Source organism: Kogia breviceps, chromosome 19 (genome assembly GCF_026419965.1).
Source record: "Kogia breviceps isolate mKogBre1 chromosome 19, mKogBre1 haplotype 1, whole genome shotgun sequence".
Taxonomy (NCBI): domain Eukaryota; kingdom Metazoa; phylum Chordata; class Mammalia; order Artiodactyla; family Physeteridae; genus Kogia; species Kogia breviceps.
In genome coordinates, this window is record NC_081328.1 from 7,748,717 (window position 1) to 7,761,859 (window position 13,143).

The following is a 13,143-nucleotide window of genomic DNA, read 5'->3' on the forward strand; positions in this document are numbered from 1 at the left end:
GGGCGGGTGCATGCACCACAGCCAGGTGTGCAGAGGGAGGTGTGATCAGAAAAGCCCCAGGTACGCACACGGGGCTGCAGGGGAGAGTTACACCTGAACCACGTGGGGGGGGGGGCACGGACCAGAGGGCTAGAGGGGACAGACACAGAAACCGGAGGAGGTGGGGGTGTTTGGGCATCTGCTGGGCGCAGCAATTGGCCTGATGAACAGTGGTGAGGAAACAGACGAGAAGGAGGCCCGTGTCCACAAAGACAAAAGGACACGTGAGTGCAGGTACCCACGTAACAGATGGGCCAGCCGCCGGGCGTAGGCAGGAGGAGAGTGAGAGCGCAGCCAGACATGACTCACTCACGGGAGGTCCCTGACCGCCTCCTCCAGCCCCGCCCCCTGCCCCAGGCCGTGAGTGTGGGAAGCGGAGCCTGCCCCCGAGAGGGGGGCTAAGGGAGAGCCTGCAGTAAGGCGAGGGCAGTAGGGATCATTTACAGAGGCAGGTGGGTAGGGGCGTGTGCCCGTCAGGTGCTGGGCCCGGAGAGAAGCCGTGCCGAGCCGTCGGGCTGAGGTCAGACGGTGGGTGTCCGGAGCGCTCAGTGCCGGAGAAACGGAGGAGGTGAGCCCGATAACGTGCCAGGGACTTCGCCCGCGAACGCGCGGAGCCTCACGGCAACGGGAGGGTGTGTCCCCGCAGAGCCACCTGAGCCCGTGGGGCTAGAGGCTCCTACCCGCCTCCACAGAGCAGCTCTGCTTTTAGCAGTTTTAAGTCCTGGCCTTGTCTTTAAAATACCTGCTTTTTAAATATCTGGAAACCACTGAACTGTGGGCTGGAACCCACAGTCTAATGATTAGACTTGGTTGAAATAGTCATTCTCAGCTGGGCTTTCAACCACGATAGAAAAAAAGGTTCTGCTCACTTCTTCCCTTCAACTCTTGTTTAAAAAAAAAAAAAGTACCAATGATAGGCGCTTTTTTTTTTTTTTTTTGCCACACTGCACGGCTTGCAGGATCTTAGTTCCCCAAGCAGGGATCAAACCCACCCTCCTTGCATTGGAAGCACCGAGTCTTAACCAGTGGACCACCAGGGAAGTCCAGTATGTGCATATTTGTTAAAACCGTGGATGTGCTCCAACAGAGCACTCCCTGCTTCTGCTGGTGAAGGGGTCGGATGGTCTTGCAGTTCCAATGCATCGGGGGAAATGGGTGTTGCCACCTGGTAGATGGGGGGTGAACTGAAGTAACCTCGATGGAGTCTCTGTCTTGCTGGGCTGATGCTTGGATGCTGGTGCCCCTCCTCCACCTCCAGCATCCATCCCTTCTCTGCACGGAGGCTTGCAGAGGACAAGGCCGGACCCCCGCACGCCTTTCACCTCCAGTGAACGTGCGGCCGAGCCAGGACCTGCCCCCACGCAGCCAGCAGCCATCTGGGCCCCTCTTCTCTTTGCCGCAAGCTGGTCGCAGCCCCTAGATTTCACTTCCTTGTAAAGAGAGGAAAGTGCACCCGCACAGCAATCAGCACATACGGCACTGTTGTAACTGGCTGCGGGTTTCAGAGCAAGTTTGCCAGAGTTGTGCTTCAGGATGACTGGAAAGTTACCGCTCTCTAAGCGCTCTGTGTTCCGGCAGCTCTCAGCAGGGGTGGTATTTACCTTAACTGGTTTCGGTGTTAAGCTGTGCACTTAAATTAAAGGTGGTGCTGAGCCCCACTTCTGTCGGGGTGCAGTGTCCTGCCCGATGAGCCTTTACCAGCCCTTTTGGGGGTTTACCCTCTTCCGGCTTTATTGAAATGCCTGCTGGCGCTGTGGCAGGCATTTGGGCAACTTGTGTGAAGCAGTGCCTGGCCTGTGATACACGCAGGCTGCCCCGAACGTCCGAAGACCCTTAGGGACATTACACGGTGTCTCGACTGTAAGTCGCATGGGGAACGGGGGTCGTGCTGGTTCTGGAAGGTTTCCCGCTACCACAATAACAGACACGCCAGCCTCCTGGAATCCATGTCATGTTTCAGACAAAAGCAGAACTTCCAAAACGTGCGTTTAATTTAGTCATTCAACTAATTCTGAGCTTCTCCCTCTGAAATTACGTGTCTCTAGTACCAAGCGTGAACAAGAAGTGGCAGAGCTGAAGAAGGCTCTCGAGGAGGAAACGAAGAACCACGAGGCTCAGATCCAGGACATGAGGCAGAGGCACGCGACCGCCCTGGAGGAGCTCTCGGAACAGCTGGAGCAGGCGAAGAGGGTAGGGGCGCGCCGGTGGGCGGCGCCGGGGGCCCCTGATTCTGTCGAAGATCACATGCTCCTCTCACTGACAGCCCTCTCCCCCCGAGACTTAGCTCCGACCCTTCCGCAGCTGGAAGTCCTGCTCCCGCTCACCTGCTCCCCGGAGGCCGCCGGGCCCCGCAAGTGTCCCCGGGGCTCCGCCCCTCCTGCCCCCCGTCCCTCCTGCCCCGGGTCTGTCTCGGGCGCCACACGCGTCGTTGCCCTTGCTTCACGGGTCCCGCTCCCGTATCGCACGTGCTGGCTGCCCGCGGTGCTGCCGGCACCCCCACACTGTACCTGCCGCCCCGCGCCGCGTGCACAGGGCCGCTCCACGCGCAGAAGTCTTCACGCTCCGAGGACAGCGGGTGTCTTCCTTCATTCGTGCAGCACGTGTTGCCTGCGGGCTCACGCCGTGTCGGCACGGTTCTCCGGATACCAAAGCCGTGCCCTTTGCGCCCTCTGTTGTAAAACTGCCGGCGAACTGTGTTTCCCTTCCCTCTCCCAGCTCAAGGCAAACCTGGAGAAGAACAGGCAGGGCCTGGAGACAGACAACAAGGAGCTGGCGTGCGAGGTGAAGGTGCTGCAGCAGGTCAAGGCCGAGTCTGAGCACAGGAGGAAGAAGCTGGACGCCCAGGTGCAGGAGCTCCACGCCAAGGTCTCGGAAGGGGACAGGCTCAGGCTGGAACTGGCCGAGAAAGCGAATAAGTTACAGGTAGGCCTGGGGAGCCTTTCCTGGGCGTCGCCCCCAGTGTCGGGCGGGACGGGGCGGGGACTGACACCGGGGGGGCCCCCGGGGCTGCCCCAGGTCCGCCTTAGGCTCCTTGTGTTGTTCTCCCACTTGAAGCTCCCAGCGCCCCCAGGTGAGTCTGGTGGACGAGGACGTGAGAAGCTCGCCTGCCTCTGGGCTCTGCCGAGTCCACGGCCCTCCCCGCCCCACTGCTGCCAAGACTGGTGAAGTGGGGGGGTCTCTGAAGGGCGCTGCTAAAATGAGGATAAACAGAAACGCCATCAGCTTGGGTTTCAAGTATAGAAACGCCCTCCGTGTGCCTTCCCTCTGCTCACGTGACTAGAGGACAGACTAGAACGAAAGGCAACTCCTGTCCCTTTTGTCTACGACCCACTGTCCCCACAAAAAAACACAGACGGTCTTACGCCACGGGCGTTTCTAGGGGGGAGGCATTTTAGAGCTATCATTAATTACACACGGAAAAGGAAAAGAATGTTTTTACCCTCTTATTCATAAAACCTGACCCTAAGAAATAGCTACATGTTCATGATAAATATATCACACCGGATTTTCTTTCAGCTTAAAAAGAACTGTGGGCTGTGACTCTTACAATGTAAACTTCTTCGAATCTGTGTGATAAGGTTTTCCAGTTCTCTAAGAAAATGAATTACGCTTGCGCCCCCCACCCACCTCCCCCAGCATACGGATAGTGCATCTTCGTGTGAAGAAGGGTTACAATAAAACACCTGCTGATCTTGAGCCTCCTCACACGGGACGGCAGCCACTCTTTCAGAGGATTTGGTATAATTTTTGCCTCTTGCCGCCGAGAAACAAGGTAGCAAAGCCAGTTAGGAGAACGCCCTCCACGTGTGGGCTCTGCCGTCCTCAGCCTCCCCGTCCGGGTGGGAGGTGGAGGCTGTCTGCGGTGGCTGGCTGGCTCAGGGCCTGCTCACGGGGGCGGCAGACTCTCGCTGGTGAGCCCTGCTTAGCTGAGGCTGACCCCTCCTCTCCGCGATACGCTCGCTTCGTGTGCATCTAGGGTCCAGAACCACCACTCTTTTCTCTCTGCCTGCTGCTGACGTGAGTCATAACCTTTCGCTCCTCCTTGCAGAATGAACTGGATAATGTCTCAACTCTTCTAGAAGAAGCAGAGAAAAAGGGTATTAAGTTTGCCAAGGACGCGGCTGGTCTTGAGTCGCAACTCCAGGACACACAGGTATTCCCCTGGGGGTGGAGTGTTAATAGTAACTCTGCAGCTTCTGTGATCTGTGAGTTGGTGAAACATGCTATTCCCAGAACTGCCCTCTTATCACCTCTTTCTGATTTTCTGCTCTACTTTGTTTTCTTTATATACATTTACTTTATTTAATTATCTATTTATTTTTGGCTGTGTTGGGTCTTTGTTGCTGCGCGCGTGCTTTCTCTAGCTGCGGCGAGCGGGGGCGTCTCTTCGTCGCGGTGCGCGGGCTCCTCATTGCGGTGGCTTCCCTTGTTGCGGAGCACGGGCTCTAGGCGCACGGGCTTCATTCAGTAGTTGTGGCTCGTGGGCTCTAGAGCGCAGGCTCAGTAGTTGTGGCGCACAGACTTAGCTGCTCCGTGGCATGTGGGATCTTCCCGGACCGGGGCTCGAACCCGTGTCCCCTGTATGGGCAGGCGGATTCTTAACCACTGCGCCACCAGGGAAGCCATTCTGCTCTACGTTTATTTTCAACCGTCTTGCACCAAAACCAGCCCTGATGCTCAGGGACTCACCTTTGAGCTCCTATCTAGAGCCTGCGGTTCCTGTGTCTGGCAGGCATGTGGGTGCCTGGGAGATGGCTCTTGCTGTCTGGCCGGGCGCTGCCTGGGGTGCGGTTCACCAGGCGGCGGTCCTGTTATACATTCGTGCACTGCTGGCCGTTTTAAACATTTTCTCATGGTTTTTGTCCGTTAACACTGACCTGAGAGAAACAGGAAAGGATTCCAGGAGTGATAAAGGATGTGGGAAAGAGAAGCTCGCAGGTCCCTGGCCTGGGACCCTGTGTGGGGTGGGGGGTGACGCTGCCATTGCTTGTGAACAAGTTTGTTTTTGGTTTTTTGGCCACACTGCACATTGCGGGATCTTGATTCCCTGACCCGGGGTTGAACCCGCGCCCTCAGCAGTGAAAGCGCAGAGTCCTAACCATTGGACTGCCAGGGAACTCCCTCATGAACAACTTTAGAGCAATATTGTGTTAAGGGCACTTGTTAAATGATCAGGTGTGTTTTAAAATCACTTGTTTGTTAATATCACTGGGCATTTCCCACACACTGAGACTCTATGTTTTTTTGTTTGTTTTGTTGGTTTTTTTAAAATTTATTTATTTTTGGCTGTGTTGGGTCTTCGTTTCTGTGCGAGGGCTTTCTCCAGTTGCAGCGAGCGGGGGCCACTCTTCATCGCGGTGCGCGGGCCTCTCACTATCGCGGCCTCTCTCGTTGCGGAGCACAGGCTCCAGACGCACAGGCTCAGTAGTTGTGGCTCACGGGCCCAGCCGCTCCGCGGCATGTGGGATCTTCCCAGAACAGGGCTCGAACCCGTGTCCCCTGCCTTGGCAGGCAGATTCCCAACCACTGCGCCATCAGGGAAGCCGGAGACTCTGTTTTTTTTAACAGAGGCATTGTGGTTTGGGTGATTACCATAACCTAAGTACTGACCGTTTAATAAAAATAAACAGGAGCTTCTTCAGGAAGAGACACGCCAAAAACTGAACCTGAGCAGCCGGATCCGGCAGCTGGAGGAGGAGAAGAACAGCCTTCAGGAGCAGCAAGAGGAGGAGGAGGAGGCCAGGAAGAACCTGGAAAAGCAGGTGTTGGCCCTGCAGGCCCAGGTGCGTGCATCCACTTGGGACGCGGTGTGGCCTCGATGTGTGCATTTAGCAGCTAACGTCCCTGCCCTGCTGGGTGCTTTCAGCTCCATCTGGGACAGTTAGTGGGGTCTTGCTGGGAGCGAGGCAAAGGCCCTCGGACTGTGTCAACTGTGTGAATTCCAATCCAGTCACACCCTTTTATAGGTGATTAGCGAAGAAATTTCTGGTCTAAGATTCACTTGCTCAGAAACATGTAGTATTGTTTTGTATTATTTCTTGTGACAAAATATCGAAAACAAGTTTTATCTTTATTCCTCAAGTGTGAAATCCAGTTGAGTTCTTTAATAGTGATCTTTTTTCCTTCAGTTGACAGATACCAAGAAGAAAGTAGATGATGACCTGGGGACAATTGAAAGCTTGGAAGAAGCCAAGAAGAAGCTCCTTAAAGACGTGGAAGCACTGAGCCAGCGCCTGGAGGAGAAGGCCCTGGCCTACGACAAGCTGGAAAAGACCAAGAACCGCCTGCAGCAGGAGCTCGACGACCTGCTCGTGGACCTGGACCACCAACGCCAGGTCGTCTCCAACTTGGAGAAGAAGCAGAAGAAGTTCGATCAGGTGGGTGCCCGGCGCCCCCACCCCTGGGCTCCCGGGCCAGCGCCGCACGTGTCCTCCTGGCAAAGCCCTCAGCTTTGTCATTTCGGCTTAAAATAATCCTTTCTTATTTAAGAGCAATATATATTTATAGCAAAATTGGAAAAAGCAGACCGGCATAAAGAAGGAAACAGGAGAACACCCCTGATATTCTTAGCAATAATTCAGGCACGTAGCAGATGAGAGGAGTCTCCGCTGCTTTTGAAATCGATTTTTACTGTTTCCCAACGCTGCCCCGTGTAGCTGTTAGCAGAAGAGAAGAACATCTCTGCCCGCTACGCAGAAGAGCGAGACCGGGCCGAAGCAGAGGCCAGAGAGAAAGAGACCAAAGCCCTGTCCCTGGCCCGCGCCCTGGAGGAGGCCCTGGAGGCCAGGGAAGAGTCTGAGCGTCAGAACAAGCAGCTGCGGGCAGACATGGAGGACCTGATGAGCTCCAAGGACGACGTGGGCAAGAACGTGAGTGTCCCGGGGGCGGCACCTTCGGGGCAGGCCGGCGACTCTGGGAAGGCCCAGCCCTACGGCAAAGGGCACCAGGAGTGCCTTGGCCTGTATATAAATAGGGGGTTAAAGACTCCCGGGATAAGGCATCAGGTTTTCTGCAGTCTGCTCTCGGGTACCTGTGCCAAAGCCAGGCGGGGGGTTCTCGCCGCCCTAAGCTGCATCCTGGCAGGGGTCCTTTAAATGAAGGGTCTCTCCGTTCCTGGGTCTCAGGTGGTTGTCAGATGCAGGCACCTGAGGTCCCTGCAGGCTGAGGGTAGTGGGGCCTGTCTCCTGCACCGAGTGGGGAAGCTGGAGAGGAGCCAGGTGGGACCCCCTCCTCCTCCCACTGCACACGCCGCCGCCGCCCCCCCCCCCCCCGCACCAAGAGCTGCTGTGGTTTTTATTTACCCTACCCCCTCCCCTAGTGTACGAGGTGTTGAGGATAGTGATGGGGGACCCAGGCCTGGGGGTCAGAACAGGTTCGGGGCTTGACTCTCCCCCAAGCTCCCATTTAACGTGTCTAAGCCTAAGTTTCCTCTTCTGTCAAATGGACGTGGTACTTGCCTGTTTCATGAAGCTGCTGCAGCTGTGCTCTGAAAGGCATAAAGTCCTCTCTAAAGATAAGAGCTCATTTTCCCGGGACACGGGCTCTCCGGCCACATCATAAAGGGAGGAAGGACTGTCCTGCCTTCCTGCTGAGTCTCCTACAGCCTGGGGACCGGCCCCGTGGACAAGAAGAGCCCTCCCAGAGTAGAAATGGCCAGGATGACATAGTACAACGTAGAGAGAGAATTCCACCACCGATTCCATTTTCTTGGTCCATATTAGTTTTCTTTAGAACAAACGACAGGCCCACATTCCTTCCACAAGCATTTCCTTTGTGCCTGTGAAGTGCCGGACACTAAGAGACACAGGCCCTCCTCACGCTGTAAGTGTAAGGCTTCTCCTGCCCGTGTGACAACCGAGATGGCAGTGAACCCCGGAGGGACACAGCATAACAGCGCCTGCGCACGCCTGCCTGAGGCTCGCCTCCAGGATCAGAGGGGACGTGAAGGGGGGGCACCCAGCACGGCGCTCGGCACCGAGAACTCAGTAAACGGGTGTGGTGGGCATCTCTGCGCAGAGAGGGGTCAAGCCTCTTTTTCACTGTAAGCCCGCCTTGCGGGCCTCACAGGCCTGAGTGTGGAAGTCTCCACGTGCGCATTTTCAACACAAACGGCCTTTCCCACAGCAGGAGGGAGGTCCTGTGTTAGGCACAGACCTCAGGCCGGTGGCCAGTCAACGGGCGATTCCCCGACACTGTGCTCTTTTCATTGTTCACCGCTTTTAAAGCTCTCTCGGCCTCGAGGTCACGGGAGAGTAACCGAGCGACCCTCGAGCACCCGTGAATAAAGAAACCAGGCCTGTCACTCAGGTGGCGCGCTCTGAAACGGGGGCTAGTGCCGCTGCAGTGGGAGGGGAGGAGGCGTGGGGGGGGCGGTGCCTGTAGAACAGGAACTGCTGTCCTCGCTTGCCCTCCGCCAAGGGTCATCCCCTGGCTGTGCTTCCTGTGGTCCAGGTTCACGAACTTGAAAAATCCAAACGGGCCCTAGAGCAGCAGGTGGAGGAGATGCGGACCCAGCTGGAAGAGCTGGAAGATGAGCTTCAGGCGACCGAAGACGCCAAGCTTCGCCTGGAGGTCAACATGCAGGCCATGAAGGCCCAGTTCGAGAGGGACTTGCAGACCCGAGACGAGCAGAACGAGGAGAAGAAGCGGCTGCTCGTTAAACAGGTAGGTCGTGGAAGAGGGGCCCCCGGAACAGGAACCGGTTTGCCCCCAAAGCCCGCTTTGGGGTCAGTATCTTACTCATTCACATTGGAACATATGAGCTGGAGGAGGTTTGTATGGTCATTTGATAATTTTATCCTTTAAAATGTGACACAATTGGTTTTGATTTCCTATTTCTCAGATAATATCACTGCTACTTACAAGCCAGAATATCCACTGAAAAGCCCTCAGTGGAAAACCTCCAGGGCTATGTAGTCAGGTTCAAGTTCTGGGCGTCTCATGAGTATCGGTAAAGGGAAGAATCAGTATGTGCCTGACAAGGTGATTCCGAGTATTCCGAAGGTCAGATCCCACGTCCTCGTTAAGCCACTCTTTAAAGGGAAACCTCTAGGTACTTACATTTTTTAATTTTAAGAAGTTGCTTGGGCACTTATGATTTATATAGTTTCCTGAGAGCATGTTAAACTTCTCATTTAAAAAGTTTACTTTAAAAATTAATTGTGGATGTTTTCTCAGTCCCTTGGAGTTCATGGTATCGAGTCTTGGATCTGAGATATATTTAATTTTGCTTTCTTATTTGCAGTCCACTAATACTTATGTTATTAGTCGTTTATTGCTAGGTAGCAAATTACCTCAAACGTAGTGACTTAAAACAACACGCGTTAACTGAGTTTCTGTGGGTCAGGAATTCAGAGTGGACTCAGCAGGGTGTGTCACCCGAAGGCCCGACGGGGGCTGGAGGGTCCGCATCCCGGCTGGCTTGCCCACGCACAGGGTGCTGGCCCGAGACCTCTGCTCTGGGCACGCGGGCCAGTCTTGTTGCATCACCGAGACCATGAGCTCTGCCTCCTTACGTGCCTTTGCTGTGGTCAGGGGAAATGGTTTGTACCAGTGGCGGTGGCTAAAGATCTCTCTGTACAAATTAACTGCTAGTAACAGTAATAAAGGCCCAGTGGCAGGCAGCACCTGTCCAGAGTAACCTGAGCCCTCACGCGCCGGTTCTGTGTGTGGGCGCCTGGGTCAGGCCAGACGTAACCCGATGCGCGGTCCACTAGGTGCGGGAGCTGGAGGCTGAGCTAGAGGATGAGCGGAAGCAACGGGCCCTTGCCGTGGCTTCAAAGAAGAAAATGGAAATAGACCTGAAGGACCTGGAAGCGCAAATCGAGGCTGCAAACAAAGCCAGGGATGAAGTGATCAAGCAGCTCCGCAAACTTCAGGTAAGTGCGGCCGTCAGTCTCGGGTGGTGGTAGGTGTCATCTGGTCCCGCTTATTAGATCAAGCGCAACGTGGCCCGTGAAGCTGGGGAGAAGGGCTCTGGGCAGCACCCAGCCTGCCATCTTGCCCGCAGGCTCAGGGTTGCCAGGTCACCCCGGCAGAGAGCACAGTGCGGCCGTCAGCCTCGGCTGTGGGTTGGGGCCACAGGCCATAAAGATGGCACGTGTGTAGGCAGCTCCAGTGTCTACAGTGGGCCTGTGCTTGGCCCACTTGGACTGATCGGGGTGGAGTCACCAGCGGGGGCGGCAACCGCCGGGGACAGGCTTTGGGGGCTCTGACAGCCTCTGACGCTCAACCAAACATGCAGCCACTGAGAGGAGAGCAGTGTCGACTTCCCTCCGCTCGCGCCGTGAGCTGTAGCGAGCCTTTCCGCCCGACGGGATCCTCACGTTTGCTACCCGGATGGCGTGCCGGTTTTCACTATCACGGTGACAGAGAGTGATTTCCGTAGTGACTCATGGTATCGGCAGCATGTGATGGGCCCTTTCATGGAAGTAGGCACAGCTTCCCTGGAGGGAAGTCTGTTAGGACAGAAGCTTTAGCAAGTTTCCATGCCTTTGACCTTGGTGATTCCGCATCTTGAGAATTTACTCTAACAGAATATAAATATGAGGAGAAGTACTTACCTACAAAGGTCGTAGCTGAAGTGTTATTTATGATGGCAAAAATGGAAATAACCTGAATGTAGGTGGACTGCCAGCCGTTCAGATGAAGGGGATATGTATGCGGTGGCCCAGGAAGATACAGTGTCGGGAGGGCAGTTGAGTTTGTAACTCGGCACACGTGTGTATAGGACATGTAGTTACACACATTTAGAAAAAAGTTTAGAAGGAAAAGTCATCTCTGGATAATAGATTTATGAGTAACTTGTTTTGCTTCCTTACACTTTTTTAAAAAGCTAAATACAACGTTTTTTACTTTGACCAGCTAATTACAAAGAATATAAATTATATTACTATGACTTTAACAGCTTTATGGAGATGTAATCCACACAACATTCAATTTACCCATTTAAAGTGTTTTTGCTGCTTTTTAGACTATTCATAGGGGCTGTGCAGGCACCACCCACCGTCTCATTTTGGACAGGCTGGTTCCCTCTGAGAGACCCCGTGCGCACTGGCTGTGACTCCACACCATCTCTGCCACGTCCAACGTTGATCGGCCACTGATCTACTTTCTGTCTCTATAGATTTGCCTATGCTGAACATGGCATATAAATGGAATCCTACAATATGTGGCTTTTTGTGACCAGCTTCTTTCTCTTAGCATGTTTTCAAGGTTCACCATGTTGTAGCATAAATAAGAACTTCATTCCTTTTTATTACCAAATAATATTCCATCGTTTGGACATACCCATATTTTTTTTATGAATCCATTCGTTAGTTGGCATTTGAGTTATTTTGACTTTTTAGCTACTATGAATACTGCTGCTATGAACATTCACATAGATTTGTGTGGATGTGTGTTTTCAATTTTCTTGGGTATAGACCTAGGAATGGAACTGCTAGGTTATACGGTAATTCTGTTTAACTCTGAGGAACTGCCCAGTCTTTCCACAGCGACATTTTACATTCCTACCTGCTATGTATGAGGGTTCCAGTTTCTCTACATCCTCACCAACACTTGCTATTGTCCATCTCTTAGTTATAGCCATCCCAGTGGGTATGAAGTGGTATCTCATTGTGGGTTTTTTTAATATATATGTATTTACTTATTTATTTATATTTGGCTGTGTTGGGTCCTCGTTGCTGCGCACGGGCTTTCTCTAGTTGCGTGGGTCCTCGTTGCTGCGCGCAGGCTTTCTCTAGTTGCGGCGAGCGAGGGCTACTCTTCGTTGCGGTGCGCGGGCTTCTCATTGTGATGCCTTCTCTGCTGCGGAGCACAGGCTCTAGGCACGCAGGCTCAGTAGTTGTGGCTCACGGGCTCTAGAGCGCAGGCTCAGTAGTTGGGGCGCACGGGCTTAGTTGGTCCGCGGCATGTGGGGTCTTCCCGGACCACGGCTCGAACCCGTGTCCCCTACAGTGGCAGGCGGATTCTTAACCACTGCGCCACCAGTAAAGTGCCTCACTGTGGTTTTGATTTGCGTTTCCCTAATGACAAATGATGTTGAAAAGCTTTACATGTGCTTATTGGCCAATATCATATGTGAGAAAAAATGTCTTTCAGTCCTCTGCTAAGCTTTTGTCTTCAGTAATTGAGTTGTAACATTTCTGTATATATTCTAGATGTTTCATAGGAGAGATACAGTTTCCAAATATTTTCTTTCATTGTCCAGATTATCTATTCACTCCCTCAGTGGTATTGTTTACAGCACAAAAGTTTTTAATTTTAATGGAGTCCAATTTATCTTTTCCTTTGTTTCTTCTGTTTTTGTTATGTCTGTGAAACCACTGCCTAATCCAAGGTCCTGAAGATTTAGTCCTGTGTTTCCTCCTAAGAGTTTTATATTTTTAGCTCTTTTTCTAAATCCATTTTGAGTTAATTTTTGTTATATGGTTTGACATATGAACACAATTTCATTCTTTCGGATATGGATATCCAGTTGTCCCAGCACCATTTGTTAAAAAGACTAGTCTTCCCCCCCTTGAATTGTCTTGGCACTCTTGTCAGAAATCAGCTGACCATAGACTTGTGTTTACTTCTGAGCTCTCAGTCCTATTCCATTGATCTCTATGTCTGTCCTACCACCAGTACCACACGGTCTTGATTACTGTAGCTCTGCAGGTTTTGTGGTTGGGAAGTGTGACTTCTCCAACTTCGTTCTTCTTTTTCATGACTGTGTTCTGGGTTCCTTGCAATCCCATTTAGGATCAACTCATCAATTTCTGCCTCCCCCCACCAATCCCCAAAGCCCCCCACTTGGATTCTTACATTGTGTTGACTTGGAAGATCAACTTGGAGAGTGTTGCCATCTTAACAGTACACGGCTATCATTCCATTTATTTCGCTATTCTTTTTTTTCAACGATGCTTTATTTTATAGTTTCTGGTGTACAAGTCTTATACTTTAGCTAAATTTTATCCATTTTGATGCTAAGTGTAATTGCTTAGTTAATATTTAGAATGTTTATAGTTAGTATATAGAAATATAATTGCTTTTTGTGCAGTTGTCCTTTGGTATCCGAGGGGAATTGGTTCCAGGACCCCCCTACTCCATGGATACCAAAAT

The 13,143-nt window shown here is 52.7% G+C and overlaps 1 protein-coding gene across 15 annotated transcripts in view; it reads left to right on the forward strand.

Moving 5' to 3' along the window:
* The window catches only part of MYH10 (myosin heavy chain 10), a 195,963-nt gene that overhangs the window by 174,521 nt on the left and 8,299 nt on the right, over nt 1–13,143 (forward strand). For all 15 annotated transcript variants that reach the window (XM_067021824.1, XM_067021825.1, XM_067021832.1 and 12 more), the window contains 8 exons: nt 2,085–2,229; nt 2,755–2,961; nt 4,088–4,192; nt 5,670–5,822; nt 6,168–6,416; nt 6,696–6,908; nt 8,491–8,703; nt 9,756–9,917. In XM_067021824.1, coding sequence (XP_066877925.1) covers nt 2,085–2,229; nt 2,755–2,961; nt 4,088–4,192; nt 5,670–5,822; nt 6,168–6,416; nt 6,696–6,908; nt 8,491–8,703; nt 9,756–9,917 — 1,447 coding nt within the window. The remainder of the gene's footprint in view (nt 1–2,084; nt 2,230–2,754; nt 2,962–4,087; nt 4,193–5,669; nt 5,823–6,167; nt 6,417–6,695; nt 6,909–8,490; nt 8,704–9,755; nt 9,918–13,143) is intronic.